General features: G+C 33.2%; 1 protein-coding gene across 2 annotated transcripts in view; it reads left to right on the forward strand.

The window, feature by feature from the left end:
* Window positions 1-19,229, forward strand: part of LOC124364478 (protein FAN-like) — a 79,043-nt gene that overhangs the window by 42,551 nt on the left and 17,263 nt on the right. For both annotated transcript variants that reach the window (XM_046820003.1, XM_046820002.1), the window contains exons 6-11: window positions 8,265-8,336; window positions 10,364-10,572; window positions 11,575-11,737; window positions 13,575-13,729; window positions 16,145-16,323; window positions 17,092-17,223. In XM_046820003.1, the coding sequence (XP_046675959.1) occupies window positions 8,265-8,336; window positions 10,364-10,572; window positions 11,575-11,737; window positions 13,575-13,729; window positions 16,145-16,323; window positions 17,092-17,223 (910 nt within the window). The remainder of the gene's footprint in view (window positions 1-8,264; window positions 8,337-10,363; window positions 10,573-11,574; window positions 11,738-13,574; window positions 13,730-16,144; window positions 16,324-17,091; window positions 17,224-19,229) is intronic.

The following is a 19,229-nucleotide window of genomic DNA, read 5'->3' on the forward strand; positions in this document are numbered from 1 at the left end:
AACTGCCGAATCTTCCATTTTTTCCTTTTAACAAAACGTAGCCTATATTTATCTTACATAATCACATTGTTTAGAAAACTTAAGTCAATCGTAACCAAACAGCCAGTATTTCACCTCCCGAGAAAAAAGCTCTAATATTTGAACATACTTTTATATTAATTGGTAGTTTATTGAAATATTTTGGCCTACATAAATAAAAGATTGTCTGAATAGTGATTTTCTAACTCTAGGCACTCTAAAAAACATTATTACTGCAACTTCTTGTACTGTAAAAAAAGTTGGTTTGTTCCTGTGTCACCACTTTTAATGTAAAACAAGCGTAGAAACCTTGTAAACAAACAGGTGCTGTAACTGGTTAAAATTTTTAATTGATGGTATAATGGAAAAGAACTTTCTCTCTCTTTTGTTTTCTAAGAATTATTCTTATAAAATAGTTTTGAAGAACATGTATTTTTTCAATTTTATACTTAAAAGTTCCTCCCCTGCATTGAATCCCGTACTGTAATTTTGAATGTATTAACGCAAAATAAAGAGTTCTCAATAAAACTTCATTACAAAAGTTTTTCAAAAAATAGAATTTTCTCAAAGCTGGTTTCAGTTGTGTAAGTATCGAATGTACATGTTTTTCCCATGTAAGTCTTTCATCTAAAATAACTCCAAGATATTTGAAACTAAATTCTTTATTTATGACCAAGCAGTCACAATTCATGTCAACGCAGTCTAATTTGTGGTACTTTAAATTTGACAAGAAACTGAATCCATTAAAATGAAAAATTTACATATTTTGTCTTTTTTACATTTAATTCCATTTTATTATTATAACACCAAAGCCTCAAAAGTTGCAAATCATTTGAGATGTTAACGAATATATCCTGAATATTTTTTTTTAGAATAAAAAATAGCTATGTCATCGGCAAAAGCGCATGGAATTCCACAGAAATTTGATTCTAGTAAATCGTTTATAAATATTAAAAAAAGAGTAGCAGACAACACGGAACCTTGGGGCACTCCAGCTCTGACAACAGTAGGGCTACTTAAAGAGTTTTTGTATTTTTACACGCTGCTTCCTTCCAGTTAGAAATGTTTCAAACCATTTTAGAGCACTTCCCCTTACTCCTATTGATTCTAATTTGCATAAAAGTATTTTGTGATTTACTAAATCAAACGCTTTTTTAAAATCTATGAATAATCCCGTAATCTTTTCAACCTTCGTTAAAAACTATTGTAAATAAAATTTGTTACATTGATAAGAGCGTCTTCAGTAGACTTTCCCTTTGGTGAAACCATATTGCTTAGTGCTAAAAAAATTTATACTATTAAGATACTGAACTAATCGCACTTTCATAATCTTCTCAAATATTTTTGAAAAAACTGACAAAAGACTAATTGGGCGGAGGTTATCAATTTTTTTGCTTGAATTATTTTTAAAAATGGGGACGACTATGCTTAGTTTTAAACTTTCAGGAAAAATTCCGTTTGCGAGACTTAAGTTTATAATGTGTGATAAAACAGGTGAGACATATTGAACTATTTGTTTTATCAATAAAACGGTGATATTGTCAAAACCCGAGGATTTCTTATTTTTTTAAGCTATTTATTATTGAGGCTACTTCGTGCGCCGTGGTTGGTGACACAAAAAAGGAATTTACTCTGCTCGCCAACTGTAATTGGCCTATCTCATTAATCCGAGTTTGAGTGAATGTTATGAAAGTATTTTGCTTATCTCTTGTGCCACGGCGGCAGGGTCCGAAATAGTTTCCCCGTTATCTAATTCAATCTTTTCAACACCCTTTTTATTTTTTTGCGCCACTAATTTGATTTATTATCTTCCACTGAAGTGACGTATCACCTTTACACTCTTCAATTTTCTTGGAATAATAATTGTTTTTTTGTATTATTTATTTCGTTTGATAATTTTTTACAAAAGTTATTGTAATACTGTCTAAAAGCAATATCATACGGTCTTTTTTTGTACACTTTGTACAATTTTTTTCTTCCTATTTATTTTGTTTAAAAGTCTGGCATTTATCCAGGGGCTGATAGAAGTTGCTTTTTTAATTTTACTGTTTATATTTACACTTTTTTGACAGTTATTTACAATTCTTCTAGACAAAAATATTATGAAAAATATTAAAACCTACGTTAACATCCTTTGCTTCAAACAACTACTCCAGTCAACATTCTGTAATCTTTCTGTAATCTGTTTATAATCTGGTATACTATGACTATTGTTTGTAGGTCTACTGCTAACAGAATCAATGTTCTGTAAGAACTGTTTAATTTTTTAAAGTCAGGAAGCTATGGTCAGTTAAACCTACATCAATGACACCACATTCAAAGTTACTTAAATATCTATCTCTTATAAAACATGTGGTCAATGCACGTCTTAGAGACATCTGTAACTCGTGTTGGTTTATTTGCCAGTTGAACAAAACCGTAACAGTTTTAGAAGGTTTAAATAGGTTTGACTAGTGCTGTTATCCACTAAAGTATTTATATTTATGTCACCCAATAATATTGCATTGTTGCTTAAATTAGACAAAAACGTGCTTAACTCACTTAAAAATTGATTTTCTGGAAAACTCTGTGATTCTGTATAAACAGCACAATTTAAAGAAATAATTTTTAAAAGTTAATTTTAATAATACAGCGTCAGCAGTGTTGAAGTTAAAATTTAATTGATCAACGCTTATATTTTCAACGACATAACACACAACACCTCCGGCTCTGTATGCGTCGTTACAACAATGAAAAACATTATAATCCGGGTATCTGGTAAAAGTTAATTTCATCTGAATTTATCCAAATTTCGCTCAAGGCAATAAAATGAATTTTTTGTTTTATTTGGCTTAATTCTAATAGAAGAGCATCAAAAATTCTTCCTTATGCTTCTAATATTTGTGTAAACCAGATTAAAAACATTCCCTTGCTCATCGAAAAAGCTTTCTAAACTGTATTTGTTATGTAAGTTTTCACAATCAGTCCTTATGGCTATTTTTTACAAATTCTTAACAAATAAAATAAGGGTAAAACAAATACATACTTTATCAACAAACAAAAAATAATAAAAATAAAATTAGTCCTAAAAAACAGTAATATATTAAAGATTATTTTACTTGATTTTTTCTATGTCAGCCAACGTTGATATCTTCATCAGGCGGTCGTCGGGTGACTTCTTCACGAAGAACTTCGCATCCCGGCACCAAGCAAAAGCTGTAGCCGACGTCTCTGCATCGCTGCTTCACCCTGGCGTAGAACTGCTTGTTGGCAGGTGACAGGTGGTCGTTCACGAAGACTCTCGAACTTGGGAACGCAGGGTTGATCTCCTTGGCAGTCAGCTGTCTCTTTTTCCCGGTACTTAGCGATCCACTGGTCCCTTCTGGCTCGGTTGTTGAATTGAACGATGATTGACTGCTCTCTTCCCCCTTTTAAAAGACGGCACGCGATGTGCGGCAGCGACCTCCAGCAGGCTCAACCTGCAACCCCAGCGCCGCGCCCACGTCCTTCACCACCGCCTCCATGCGTTTCTCCATCCGTCATTCGGCACACCGCTGATCTCGATATTATTTCTTCTTGAATACTGCTCGAGTTCCCTCGTTCTCTCCCGCAGTTCCGTGGAGCTCCTGGCAGATAACTTCATTTTCTGACCGCAATTCCGCGTTCTCCCTCTTGAGGTCAGCAAATTGGGTTCTTAATTCTTCCATTAATGCAGTTGAAGAATCAATTTTATCGAGATGAATTGTACGGATTTCGTTAGTTCCAACATATCATTTTTAAAACTTTTTAGTTTCTTGAAAAACTTCCGTTTTGAAAGCTTCCATAACCTTAACTATAAAGTCTTTGGTCAACTCACTATGACCAGAAGATGCAGAAAGCAGCACTACCGGCTGTTGGAGTCTTGTTCTCCACAGTCTTTACACCTCCACTCCCTGTTGGAACGTAAATTCTTCTTCCCGTCAGCCTTAACACAATTGGCATGTGCTGAAACACCACACATCCCAGCACACTTGATAGCACTGGCAATCATCACACTCCTTTACTACAGACGGCACAGATCAACATTTTACAATTTCAATACAATATAATCCTATACTGACAGCGCAAACTGTATGTCACTACACGTAGTTTTCGTACACGAGGTAGCCTTGACCTTGAACCGTCGGAGCGATAACGCACTAGCTCTTATCTGCTCGGCTGCTCGAGCTGGACTGATATGACCGCCAGTTCCAGGGTTAAAGGCTTCTTTACAGGTGTCTCTAGGGCCCAGGCAGTTAAGAATCCTTATAGCTTTTTTCTGAAGTCGCAGTAGTCGTTGTAGGTTCTCTTGAGTTGTTCCTCCCCAGGCGGCTATCCCGTATCGAATATGAGTTTCAAATATTGCAAAGTAAGTAGTCTTTGCTGTTGGGGTGTTACTGATTGTTTTTATTCGCTTCAAGATATAAAGACTGGTATTTAATTTCTTACATAGCTTGTCAATATGTTGTGTCCATGACATTTTTTCATCGATAATTACTCCCAGAAATTTGGTGTGTGGCTTTACATCAACATCTGGTAGGGCTGGTACCTGGTTTCGCTTTCTACCAAATGCTAGCTGGTTAGTCTTAGACATATTAACTAAGACTAATCCAGGAATTATTGTGTTCTTTAGCAAGTCATCCTTCAGTCCATGTTCAGTAAAAATAACTATATCCGGCTGTGTGGTTTCAAGGAAATGAATTATCCTGTCCGTTTTGTTCTGTATTTCCTGAACATTTTGATGAAGGATTTTTATTACGTTTTTTAGAGATTTGATCTTGTGCGTAGGAATATTTTGGTTCTGTACCGCTGTTTCTTGTACTGAGTCTGCTCTAAAAAACTATGAGGGAAGAAAGCAGTGGAGGGACTTGTGTGTTTGTTCGTGGTTTGTTGGTTATTTGAGCTTGAATCTATTTCTAATGTCTCTGTACTGAATTGTCCTACCTCTGCGGGAATGTTTTGGGATGTTCTTTTTTGTGTTTCTGAAATTTTTTCACAGTTGGCAATGTTTTTTGTAAAAAATTCTTCCAATGTTTCACCATCTTCTAGTTTGTGGGCTGTACAAGGAGGTTGCCTATTGAAAGTAACTGTGGTCATGATTTCTCTCTGGTATTCCCTATCTTGGCAAGTTTTAGATGCCCGTAACTGCCTTTGACTCTCTCTAGCCAGCACTGTGCATTCTTGTCTGGGGATGGTCTGTTTTTTTGTATTTAGCTGCTTGGAGTGAGACATTGAAAAAATTATTTTTTGTCCCAGTACTTGTTTTTCTCCTAAGAGGTAAGCTGTGCTGCCTTGACCTATTCTGTGCCACTTGAGGGGGAAGTGTAGATTCCGTTCTTGATTCGATTGCTAAGGATTTTATTGCTAACTCCACCTGGTCAAGTTTTGTTTTTATCTCGGTTAATTCAATCACTATAGGGGGTGAGCTTTGTGACTGTTTAGAAGTTTCAGTTGCTGAGGAGTCAGTTTGTGTATAAGAATCCTTGTGAGTTTTATATGTGACTTCTTGACTTTCAAGTTTCTTTTGCAACATAAGAATGGTCTTTTCTTGTTGGTCTATCTTTTTTAAATGATTGTCAATGAGTTGTCCTAATTTAAGATCGTGGTCTTCAAAAATAGCCTGTGCTTCTTGACGAAGTTTTTTCTCCTTGCCAAGCTGTTCTTGTGATTCTGCAGACTGCTGCAGCAGGATTTCGATTCTCCCAATGTATTTTCCTTCATTGATTTCCATTTCCTCTAATTTCCCTTCCACTATTGCTAATTTAGTTTCAAGCTTGAATTTTTCTCCTTTTAGAATTTTATTTTCTTCTAGCAAAGCTGTCCCTATTTTAGCAGCCATTAATAGTTTATGTTCTTCCTTATTAGAATCTTCTAGAAAATTATTTTCGATAAGGCTGCTTTCGAGTTCTGTAATTGAGTTGTTCAATGTGACTGGGCTAGTTAGGGGAATAGCGTCGGTTTGTTGAGCTAATAGGCGGGGATTGATAACTTCACTGCACTTTTTACATTGCCATTTTTCAATTACATGTGGAGCCCACTTTTTAAGATCTTTTTCCTTTATTTTCTCGCATCCACTATGATACCATGTTTGGCAAGGTCCAGTGCATTTTATGCCAGAGAATTTTACACCGATTTCACATATGCCACAGGGATATTTTTAAGGCATTTTAGAACTTTCTTCCTGACTCGCCTATGTTAAATTAGCTGTAAATTGTCATTATTTCATTATTAAGTGTATCATTAATTACAAAAAGGTCAGGAATAAGGAATTGCACTGTAAAATTTAGATTGATTTAAGGTAGTCAATGACCATGTCAAAAATGTAACATACTGTAGACCAGTATATTACTAGGTACTCAGTGGCAACTACTCAATTCATCACCACTGAGACACCTTGTCAAGTAATTAATAAAAAGAAGTGTACAATTTTGTTTGATTTTGAGGAGTAATCTAGTTCCTTGTCAAGTAGAAAGATCCAGACAGCCTAAACTAGATAGGTGATGGAAATCAGATGTAGATAAATAACGGCCGAGTGTTGGTGCCGTTGTCAGTTGCACAGTTAGCAGCTCAAGGTCAGTGCTCCAGCAGCAGTATGGTAGGTCAAGTGAGGAGTTTGCTGATGTTTGCACAGTCAGCGATGTTTTTGTTAGCACCTCACGACTACTTGTCTGTGTAGCTACACAAATAAAATTTTTTTAATTATTTATAATTTAAATATGTTAGTCATATAAATTGTCTATTCAGAAAAATTGACAGGGAAGTATATATTTTGAAAATATACAAATATATTCCACAGAACTGTTACAATTTGTTTAAAACTATAACAATTGCACCTATTTCATTGTGATGGACTAACTATTATCCCAAGATATTGCAGGAATCTCTTCTTGGATGGAAGCGAGTTGTCCGTTGTTCAAAGTTACCCACTTTTTTATTATGAATTAGTTGCTAACATAAGCCATTCACAACAATCATTATATTTGTTAAATATGTTACTTGTATCCATGTTTCATCCTGTCTTTAATCCAGGAGGACCAAACTGTTATATGTTGACAAAATAATAGATCTTGTGTTCATAGGAGGATTATGTGTCGAAAATATTGTTGTGGTAATGCTTTTAATGGAATTGCCATGCTATATCTTTACATTATGTTGCAAGTAATTTTTAATCTTCAGGTCCTCATTTATAAAGTTTACAAAAAATCTTTATTCAGTAAACATGCAAGTTTTACAAGGTACATCTCATGAACTACTAAAACGAGCATTTATAATGAATGGTATGAAAATATGATGTAATTTTTAACCTATTATCAGAGTTTGCTCAATAAAAAAGCATTTTTGAAAGTGAAAACAGTTGATGAAGCATTTTGTCCATTCCTTCGGCAATATCCAAGACAGGAATCTACCATCATTATGACTGCCTACAATTCACCTGTCCTCCCAAACTTGCAACTCTGAAAATCACCTATATTTTCTCAAGACTGATCTAGTTCTGTATATTAACATGATAAGTCCAGACCGTTTTATATACCAACCAGATTTCCAAAACATTGTAACTTTTTTGTCATTACTTACATTGGTCTGGTTCATGGAACAAACTTACCCGACTTAAGTGTCTGCTCGACTCTCTGAAAGTTATTTTCATTTCATGTTCTGACTAAATGCTACAATTCAATTGCACACGGATATTATGCTGTTATGCTGATATGAACTATTATTAAACTCATAATATTCTTTCAACAATATTGGTGCATAGTCTGCTCCCATGCATGACTAACCAGTATATATTTTTATAAAATAATATAATTTTTATTCACATTCACTGATCCTTTATTATATCATATAATCATTATTCTATCCTTACCAACAAGTAAACAAATGTTGACGTAATCTTGAGCTATTTTTACTCAAATGTTTCTCACAGGAAGATCTTTTTTCTTCGACATTCCAAGATATTGTTTGGTTTGATACATTTTTATTGTATTCCAATTTTACTTATCCAATACAATAAAAAGAATGTGCAGAATAGGTGTTATCATTTTCCCCAGATCTTAAGTGGTGTTCACCAACACGATGCTACATGGCGATTCATTAAAATTCTATCTGTTTTAACATATTAAAATCTAAACTTTAAACTTGTTTATATGATTTATATTTTTTACTTGCAATCTTGATCTTAATTTTGGACATTTAAATAATTAATAGACTGGTATTTTGATCTTATTAACTTTTAAACTTTCTTGTTACAGAATAATCTATTGAAAATCAACCTCTCTGATATACGGAATGTAACAAAGAGAAGATTTATGCTTCAGCATGTGGTATGTTGTTCCTGTTTAGTTGTCTTCATCAAGGTTTATTATTGTGAATAGTTTGTTAGTAAGTAATAACACTGTTAGAATTGCATTGAATGCCTGATATGGTCAATTTGAACTAGTGTGTAATAGGTTCTCAACCTGGTAAAAGATAATATGTTTTTATTACAACAAAGTGAAATATATTGCTAGATAAGACTTTCTCCTTTAATAATCCAGTGTAATATTCATACACATTATTTATGGTAATACTCTGATATAACAAATTTGTTAATAATAATCTTTATTGGCGTATTCTTGGAGCACAGTACATGCCTCGAGGTACAGAGATTGTGTCTAAAAGTGATGTGACATAAATTGTTTATCTGTGTAATAGAGTCAGTCTGTCCTGTACCCAAATTACCCCAAGTATCCACGCCCCTAACATAACAAATGGATCTGTGTGTAAAAAACCTCTGTATGGATTTTAGTAACTTGGAAGTACACTACCTGCTTTCCACTCCCCTTCTTCTTACAACCATCAGCAGCATTTTTATCAATGACTGTACAGGAATATAACAATAGCCTTCACATTGCAATATATCTATATAATATACTATATATATATATATATATATATATATATATATATATATATATATATATAATTAATATTATGAATTATAGCATTTATTTGAAACAGTGTTCTTAAAAAACTTCTCTTTTCAGACAAAAAAGTATGTTGTGTTGGATTTGAAATTTGTGCAAATTTTAACATTGTTTGTAAATCTAAGTAAAGGTTATGTGGATGTACGGAAAACTCAAACTTACATGCTGAATTTAATAAATTTGACACCATCTGTATGCTTCCTATATCATAAATTAATTTTAATTTCACTATATCAAAGATTAAAATTTAATATTTTATCTTTATAATCCTTTAACAACAATTTTAGATATGTATAGTTTGTAGTATTTTGCCAAACATCAAATAGATTATATATAGCACATATTAAACGTAGTTTTTGGGTTTTTTTACAACATACATTAGGTTTTGCTAAAACCAAACATAATAAACAATTAAGAAAAAACCAATTAGGTTATTCTCTAGCTATAATTTGACAAATATGTCTTGTTTGACCACAGCTGATGATTACATACTCATTCCTTGTATTTTACTGAAATGGTTCCACAAAAGACATTTCACTGAAAACCAAAATGTTTGTTATGCTGTCACAATAACTACCAATACACTATGTATGTGGTAGAAAGTAACATTAAAAATTTAATCTAAAAGCAAATTGTTAAAATCACAATATTTGTTAATGGATTTCTTCTTTAGTGAAAGTAATTCTAATTTTATTAACAAATATTGTCCATATTAGTGGAAATCTTTGACTGTAAGCATTCCAGTGCTCATTTTATGACAATTCATTAAGATTTATTTTAATTGTTAAAGTTTGTTATTGACAATGGAAGGTTTGAAAGGATAAGAGGATTTCGGACATTTGCCATTGTTGTACCTTTTATAACCTGTTATCCTTCAATTCATAAAGAACTGAAATATATTGAGAGTCATTTTATGTAATTTTATCTTAGTCCGTAATCTATTAAAAGTTGTGTAATGTACAAATAATTGTAACATATGTTAGGGACTGATATGAGATTAGGGGATAAAAGGGGGGGGGGAATTTAATGAAAATTTTAGATATTTGAGAAGCATGTGTATAGGTATAAAATATCTTGTAGTGGTACGATGTTATGATTAAAGTACATGTTGTGTAATGCAACAAGTTGACAAATTTAAGGCAGATTCAGCATAAGGCTTCTTATCATCACAGTAGAAAAAATTTAGAATACGCTGTTCAAACAAACATACTTTATGAATGTAAATGTTTAGGGCAGAATAACTTTGAAGCAATCAAGGTTTATTGTAGAATTGTGTCTTTATTCTGGAAAGTCAAATTATATACTTTTGTCACTTTTATTGTGTTACTCTGAGCATAGGGATGGGTTTTCCAAGATTGTAACTTGATACCTGTCTTCAACTGTAGGGTTGTGAAGTAGAGTATAACGGACTGAGTTACCCAGGAATACAAAGCCTGTTCCTCAGCTTCCCACGACAGTATGAACGAGACCGGTTCTACTCTACACTGATGTCACAGCCTACACTCAGTCTGGCCGACCTGGACCGGGAGAGGATGACTTTGTGCTGGCAGAACGGCATGCTCTCCAACTACGAATACCTTCTGTATTTGAACAGGTTAGCGGCATTTAGTCCTTGAGGATAAACTCTGTGATGCTTTAAATATTTAAGAATAATTGTCTGCCACTGGAATGAATACAGATGTGCGATTACTTCACTTTTTACGTTATCTACTTACTTAGTTAAAAGATCAATATTAAAAAACTGAAACATGTCAGGAATGAACTTGGCGTAATGTGGTACTAACAGACAAATGCAGCACAAATAAAGATGTGAATGTTGAGTTTAGCCTTCCTTTTAGTCCAACATCTGAAATCGCTTTCACAGACTTGACTCCTGGGATCTAGAGCCATGTTCATCTGAAGGGATAAAAATAAATTTGTTGACGAAGAAGCTCAAAATGCTCAACTCTTTGCATAGTTTTGACATCAGAGACACCTAGGCTACAAAATCAAGTATAATCTAGATGAAAAGGTGTTCCCATGTCTTGTCAGGTGCACAATTGAGTGCACATGACACTGCACTAAGAGGAAGGTGAACTGCAGCTAAACTCAACATTCAGATCGAATTAACCCTTTCCACTGTAGCTACAGTATTTGCACAAATAAATACTGTATGTAGCTTACTTTTCATTTTTAGTATTTTGTTTACATGGATATTATATAAAGTATTTTGATATCTAAGTTTATAACTTTAAATTTGTTTGTAATTTAACACATATTCTTATAATAGTTTGTAAAAATAATCAAATTATATTCAATCTCATTTTAATCATTTACATGTAAAATCTAAAATATTAAAACATGTTATGGTGTAACCTAATTATATGTGTTTAGCAGTTGCATACCTATAAAAGACACACCCACGTTTCAGCCTTCATAATTATTAGTTATCCTGAATGTAGTCATGGCTCATTAACACCACTTGCAAACAACATTTTGGTTCCTCTATTTATTTACTTAACTTACATAACTTATATACATTAAAATCCAATGTTGTCATTATTAAAAGTTTGTAGTCTATTATTATATTGATTGACTATGTTATATTTAAAAACAGTGAAGCAGACAGAACGTTCAACGACTTGACTCAGTATCCAGTCTTTCCCTGGATCATACAAGACTACACTTCCAGTAGTCTAAATCTGCATAGCAGCAAAACTTATAGAGACTTGACTAAGCCTGTTGGTGCTCTGAATCCTACAAAACTGCAGAGGCTCAAGGTATATCAATTATTTAGCATTCGTGTTTCTTATATACTGATATTGACACTTCTCTACTAATGGTAATAACTTCAAAATTATAAAACATTTTGTTGCAAAACGTAATGTTAAGTACAATACAATTTTTTTTTTAAAGCAATTCAATTTAATATATAAAACTAAAAATTTGGTTTTTACAAATTATAGATGAAAGGATTTTTAAACATTAGCAGTAATTGTTTAATCTACTAGTATTCAAAAATATATTCCTTAGATATGGAAGTTATAAAGGAAAAACAAGTCTTTTGAATTTATTGCACAGTAGTTTATTACCTATTTTACAGGGCATTCCATAATTTTGCTCCATGAGATAACACTGCCAATGAGTATGGTTCACAAGTTGGCTAATTACAACATTGTTTGCATCTCTAACATTGTATTAGTAAATATTTTGATAAGTTGTTTGGTGTAACCATACAAAGAAATTTTTTACAAAAAACTGACATGAATTATTTTAAATTTTTGTTTACATGGATCTTTATAGCCGATACTTGAATTATAACGTACTGTTTATTACAAATTCAATAGTTTTCAAACAAGAAATATATTATGATTTCTGAATAGTCTCATTTATTTTTTAAGTAGGGGCAATTGTATAAATTTTAAGATTATCTAATCAAAGTGTTCATTTATGAACTCAGTGAGAATTCCAAATCAGATTTTTGAAATCCTTTTAACATATTTTTGCTGTGGAACACTACAGTAGTGTGAACATAGTGCAACAAGGCACACTAAGTATTGTGATACCATTTACTGATTTTACTACCAGGTATTTTTAATATCATACTATAAAGATCTACAAATTCTAAATGTTAAAGGTATAAAAGTTTACCTGTAATACACATTTCTGCTGTAAAATAAACGAAAATCTTACTAAAAGGACAAAATGAAAGCTTGCTATTCATTATGAAAAACATTTATTGTAGAAACTTGTGATTTAAATAATAAGTCAATAAAAAAGGTTTACTATGAGATATATTTAAGTGTTCTTGCTTATTGTGTTGTGAAAGACAGAATCGCTAAAATATCCATACAAGACAACATGACAGACAGTGAATGTGTTTATTTTGTCATGTTACTTGTCAAAAAAGCCATCTGCTGTACTAATAGGCTCTTGTTTTTAATATTTATAAATTTCCTTCTTTTTCACTTTAAGATTTTTCTAAAAATATGTTACAAACATGTCCAGATTGCAACTAAACATGCCCAGATTGCAACTTGAAGTATTTTTTATTTGATTAAGATACTTTGCATCTTCTTTTCCTTGTTTTTATCTATTAACAGTCATCAAAGTTATCAGCTTTTCACTCATTTTCCTCCACTATCTTGGTCTGAAAGCTTGTAACACAGCATATTAACCTTTCTAAATTCGAATGCAGTAAAATATTTAATTATTGAAATTTTTTTATATTTATCTGTGGCTTTCTCAGAATAACCTAATAGTAGAATAAATTGTATCAATTGCTGGCATTCTTTTGGCGAAGAGCAGTTGTACTACTATTTAACATTTAATTGCTAATGGTGTAGATATGCTATGGTGCAGATGCTAGGTAGTCTCAGAAACATCAACCTGTGTTGTGGGGAGGTTTTACCATTTTGTTGCTATTCAATAGAACTGTGTCAACATCACATCACTTGTAATGTCATACAAATACAATGGGTTTCTCTACTTTTCAATCAGAATGGCAGAACTTTCAAGGTAAGTATTTTGGTTGCTTCAATACCATAGTATCTACCTGTAAACAACAAACTGCCTTCTCCATCTCACTTCAATGGCCTGTACATTTTTCTGTTGTAGGAAAGGTATGAAGAGATGTCAGACAACAAGTTCCTATATGGTTCCCACTACTCAGCCCCAGGGTTTGTGCTGTTCTACCTTGTGCGGCTCTACCCTCACTACATGTTGTGTATGAACAACGGCACTTTTGACAAGCCTGATAGGATGTTTAACAGGTAGTTACAATACAGTAATATAAACTATGTGTTCAATTATCCTTTATAACATCTATAAGTTTGATTTAGCCATAGCACAAATAAGAAGATACTTCTTCCATTTATTATGTGGCGTGATAACAAGTAATATTCAAATAAGTCAAATAAAGTCTGTTCTTTCTTATAATATAGTTTTATAGGTCCTTGGTTAGAAAAATTTGTCCTAAAATAGTGGCCTCTAAATAATAAATACCAAAGTACCCATTTTTATTGAATTTATTACACTAAAATCTAATAGGCTCATTTTTTACATCACAAAAGTTGCTTCTTCCTCTACATCCATCCTGAAAAGCAAGCCTCACTGGTTCTTGGTGGTTTTTCTCAATTCATAAGAGTTCTGAAACCCTAAATTTGATTGTTTTAGGCAAACAGTGCATTTTAACTCTTTGATGCAATCAATAGTTCTCCAGTGTCTGCTAGTAGAGCGTCGATTATCCGAAACAATTGTTGTAAGGGAGTTTTCGGATAATAGAACATCACTGTAAAAACCATCTAGTTTTTTGTTGAAGCTAGGGAAATGGGTGTGACAGCAAAAAGAAATACATTTTTAACTAGAACACACAATAGCAACTTTTAATATCACACGTAAGTATAAAAGATTATGTGAAGGTAACATAAAGTAGGGATTGCACATACAGTAAATACAATTTTGGCTCAGTCACTTAGATATCGTAGAAACAGTAAAATAATTACTTAAAATAAGATAAAAAAGGAACAGTACAAAATCAGCCCAAAATTAGATACATATGATAAAACAGCACAACAAATAATAGCACACAGATTTCAGTGGCACAAAGTGAGGTTAGGTGGACGTGGAATAGTACTGTACGTAACAGTGGAATGGTGGATTTTGTCGATCGCACACAGCGCTATGCTGCATGCGCTCTTGTTGCCCGGTTCCTTTACTGTATGAACTTTTCGTTGATTTTCAACAATACAACCGATGCCAACAATGCGAAGGAGCAAGTGATAGGCATGCACAAGAGCACATTACTCTATCTAGTTAAGATCCGGCCTTCATAATTATAATATACGATCCAAGTCAGATAGGGCTGACTAATCGTAAAATTTCAGCAGGATTTAGCTTTCGGTTAACTGACGTTTCGGATAATCGACACTCTACTGTAACATATTCATTGATACTTCCAATACTAAGAAATAAAAAATACTACCAGCATCCATCTTTGGATAATTCTAGCCACATCATGTACACTCTTCATTTTGTCAACATTATCAACACTTGTTTTTGTGGAGTTCGAAATATAAAATAATTTTGGGTTTAATTAAACCTTATTGTTCATTGTACTCCAGAAACTGGTTCTGGATGCATAGTTGAAAGAGCCAATACAATTTTATTTCTTTTAGGTTTGTAGCCACTCATATTTTCTTTGTGTGCAGAAATGGGTGAATCAACATCTTTTACTTTTTTTTTCATGAATACAGGCAAGCCTCTCCTCTTGGCTAGTTTACCTACCAACATTAGTTTATCATTACTCAATAAATCACAAGGGAATAGAAATATACCAATAAGTTACATAATGTCCACAGTCAGAAATTGATTGTATACTATAAGTTTTTTGTTAATGTTAAGGCTGTCCTTGACATAATATGGGCCTAGTTTCTACATGTTGCAGTGTATCTACATTATTTGTGTAAAACCATTTGTCATTAGTAAGTTAAAGAATTTTTAAGTCATATTCGGCTGGTATATTTGATATTTATTGGCAAAACTAATGTCTGCCTCTAAAAGCATCCAATATCTCTCAATAGTAACCATTTCAGATAGTCTGCAATGTTGTTTACTGTTGTTGATGAAGCTATCAAATAAGTCCTCAACAAATCTTCAAGATTAGCTTGAGATATTTTCATGCTGAAGAATGCTGTAGAAGTAAAAATATGCAATAACTAGTTGTAAATATATATTAATTAGTTAAAATCATAAATAAAATATGAGTAGGTAAACGTAGAAAAAACATGCGCAAGCTCATAGACTAAATATTTAAAACAAACAGGAATGCACTTATAATTGAAGTCACAAGTCTCATTGCACAGTCACTTGAAGGAGCTGGCTCAGTTTAAAATGGTCTAGTTAGGTTGTGGGCAACAGCACTTGTAAGGGGATTCATACATGCTCTTCCATTCTTCTCCGTCACAACAAGTATAAGAGTGCTGGTTTCAGGTCCATGGTGCATGTTATGCTGGGTTGAATTGGCCAAAAATGTTCCAGAAGTATTCAAACATTTAAGAAAGTATGACATTGTGTTTAAATGCTAGCAAACATTGACATGATTTGTTGTGTATAAGAAAACTTCTGTTTATTTTGGGAATATTACAATTGTTTTCATTATTATGATGAGATTGACTATTATGTGACAGTGTGGCCGACGTTTGGCGCAATGTGCTCACCAACATGGCTGACTTCAAGGAACTGGTGCCTGAGTTCTATAACACCAACAATAACGGGGAGTTCCTGTGTAACAAGTACGGCATAAACTTTGGCTTCCGCTCAGACAACACAAAGGTGGGGGACGTGGAGCTTCCACCGTGGGCTGATGGTGTGTAGAATAATATTCCCATCATCTAAGTCATGTTAGTATGTAAATGTGAATAAATAAACAAATAATACATTTTTTATGCTAAATGTCTAAAATTCATAATGTATATACACAAAAATATCAAAAACATGATAACATTTGTATATATATTATGAGTAAAACTTACACTCACATTGACTGTGGCTAGTATATTATTAAGTTTCTCGCCTATAACATTGTCACAGGATGTATTGATGTCTGAATGATAAAAAGATGTTTAACTGTAGCACTGTCATTGTTAGCTATATTTCAAGAAGATAGCAGTCAGTTTCTAGTTTCTATTACACTTTCTCCAGGCAGAAGCAAATTTCAAAAAAAAGTAATGTGCTGTTCAGTTAACTTTACCATTATTAAGAGCAGCAAGTGATACTCCATTTACTAGATAGTGTACTGTTGACCTTAAGGTGATGCTACTGATCTTTTGTCAAATTTCGATGTACCCACCTAGTTGGAGATATATGTACAATATAAATTCTATAAAATGGTTTGCTATTCTGGTAGCTTCTGGTTAAATTTTCTAAACAACTTATGTAGAGTGTTATTATCAGGAAGACCACTTCTGAAGTCACCAAGTGATTCGTCAAAGTTTTATTGTCAGTTTAAAACAAATTTTATGTTAATGTATACAAATCATTTGTCTATGATATAATTTAGTATGATTACATTATGGCTTGTACCAACATTTCTAGTGAAATGAATGAAAGGCTGTACATTAATGTTCTGTGTTAGGACCTATGGACTTTGTGCGCCAGATGAAGGAGGCTTTAGAGTCAGACCATGTGTCCCGGAACCTCCACCACTGGATTGATCTCATCTTTGGTTACAAGCAGAGAGGAGACGAAGCTGTCAAAGCTGATAACTGTAGGTAAATATATAGTTTGTTTTCCTTTATAGAGTTATACAAACTTTTGATTTATTGCTTTGCTTTTGTTACTTCTAATTCCAGTATATTTCTATAAGCTGTTAATTCTTTGTTTTATTTTTTAAGAGAGAAGGACCTAAGCCTCTGCAATTAGCCCTAAAAGAGCCTTTGGGTTCAAGAGATAAGCCCCTTAGAAATTTTTCATGGTTTTGCAATCTCCATTCATGACACAGCTAATGAACTCCATAATTTTCCTTTTAACGCTAAGACATCCATAAAATGTACTATTTTTTAAGTTCAAAGCTAATTTTTATTATAACTATGCTATAAGAGGTAAATGCAAACAATTATAAAACTGGGAATTTTAGTTAAAATTAGCATATTTATTGATAAAACTCTAAAAATTACAAATTTGTTACAGTAGAACTCCGATTATCCGAACCCCTATTATCCGAATCCCCAATTATCCGAATCACGATTCGGTGAAATTATGTAAAATTTGAAAGTCGTCAAATAACAGTGAAGGCGCCCGCTACAACCTCAAGGCAACGTACTTTATTGGAAATGTTCAAGTGAAAAACTACACAGGACAAATATGTACTGTATGTAGCCTATTGCACATTTCATCACTTAATTTATCATTTAGTTTATGTACTAGTACTTTTCGTTAATCTGTATTGCTGTACTGCATTTTTATTGCTCGTGTTTATTACTGTACTCTATAGTATTAAAATAACAACGTTTTCAATGCACTTTTGTTTATTTATTGTAAAATACTCCTTTTTTGCATAATTTCCATGCTAAATCCAACTATCAGAATTTTTGCATATCCGAATCGGCCTGATCCCCAATTAATTCGGATAATCGGAGTTCTACTGTAATTTGTTCTAAATTTAAATCATTCGCAGAATGTAGGTTATCTAAAAAAATATCTTAGTTACCCGCGAAAAGCACACAACGTGCACCTGCCATTACGCAGGCTTTTTGTGAACTAAAGTACTCTCTAAGAGAGACTCAATGTATAATTTCTGATATAATCATCTTTAGGTCAAAGTCTATTATTCAGATATATCCGACTATGGCATGGGAAGGGTTATACCCACCTTCATCAAATGTTTTCGAAGAGAGTCATGTTTTATTAGCACCCCAAGTTATTAGTTGTATATCCTCCTTGCTTAAATCTAGAAGTCTAACCAACCTTTAACATACACAGAAATAAAAATGGTTTATTGCCGGAGTCCTGAAGTCTTCTCCACTGGAGGTAGTGGGGATGATGTTGTATTGTTGTTTATATAAGGCGCTTTTGAGCTAATGGAAGAGTCTTGGGTGTGGTAGGATATGGTGTTTGAAACAGAACATCACTTGTTTTCTCTTGTTCATCAAGTTTCATAATAAGTTAACAGTTTTATTGTATAGAGTTAATGAGGTCATTCCTAGACATGAGCTCTGTTTTTAGTTGTTCTTATTTTGAACTCATTAGCTTCTTTTTCATGGTGGTGAGTTTCATTAAGCAGGTCTTCTGTGGGCTGCTAAGTATAAATTCAAATTTTGATTTTTTATAACTAAGCCATTGTTTTCAGTTTCCATTTGCAGCAGGAAATCTTCTTTAAGAGAGTGTTCTTCCTGAAGCTTATATTTATTGAATGTTTTCCAGAGGGAAAGATACGGTTGTCTCTTCACTTAGTCCTAAAAGGACCTTTGCATCTCTCTTACTTATGTTTTCGCCCTCAGAATTTGAGACTTTTACAGAAGCCAATCAAATTTGAGGGCTTCTGTTCTCTGATGTCCTTGGGGCTGAGAAGATTTGCCCCTAGGAATTTGTTCCTAATTGTAGATGTGGCAGGACAACTTGGCCATATGTGTTCGGCGGATTCTTCTGCTTCTCCACAGTCTGCATTTATCAGTCTGACTAAGACCTACCTTCATAATGTGTTTTCTGAGTGGGCCTTGTCCTGTCAATATCCCTACTATCTTTCTTATATCCTCCTTACTCTGATCTAGGAGA

Source organism: Homalodisca vitripennis, chromosome 6, assembly GCF_021130785.1.
Source record: "Homalodisca vitripennis isolate AUS2020 chromosome 6, UT_GWSS_2.1, whole genome shotgun sequence".
In the NCBI taxonomy this organism is placed as follows: domain Eukaryota; kingdom Metazoa; phylum Arthropoda; class Insecta; order Hemiptera; family Cicadellidae; genus Homalodisca; species Homalodisca vitripennis.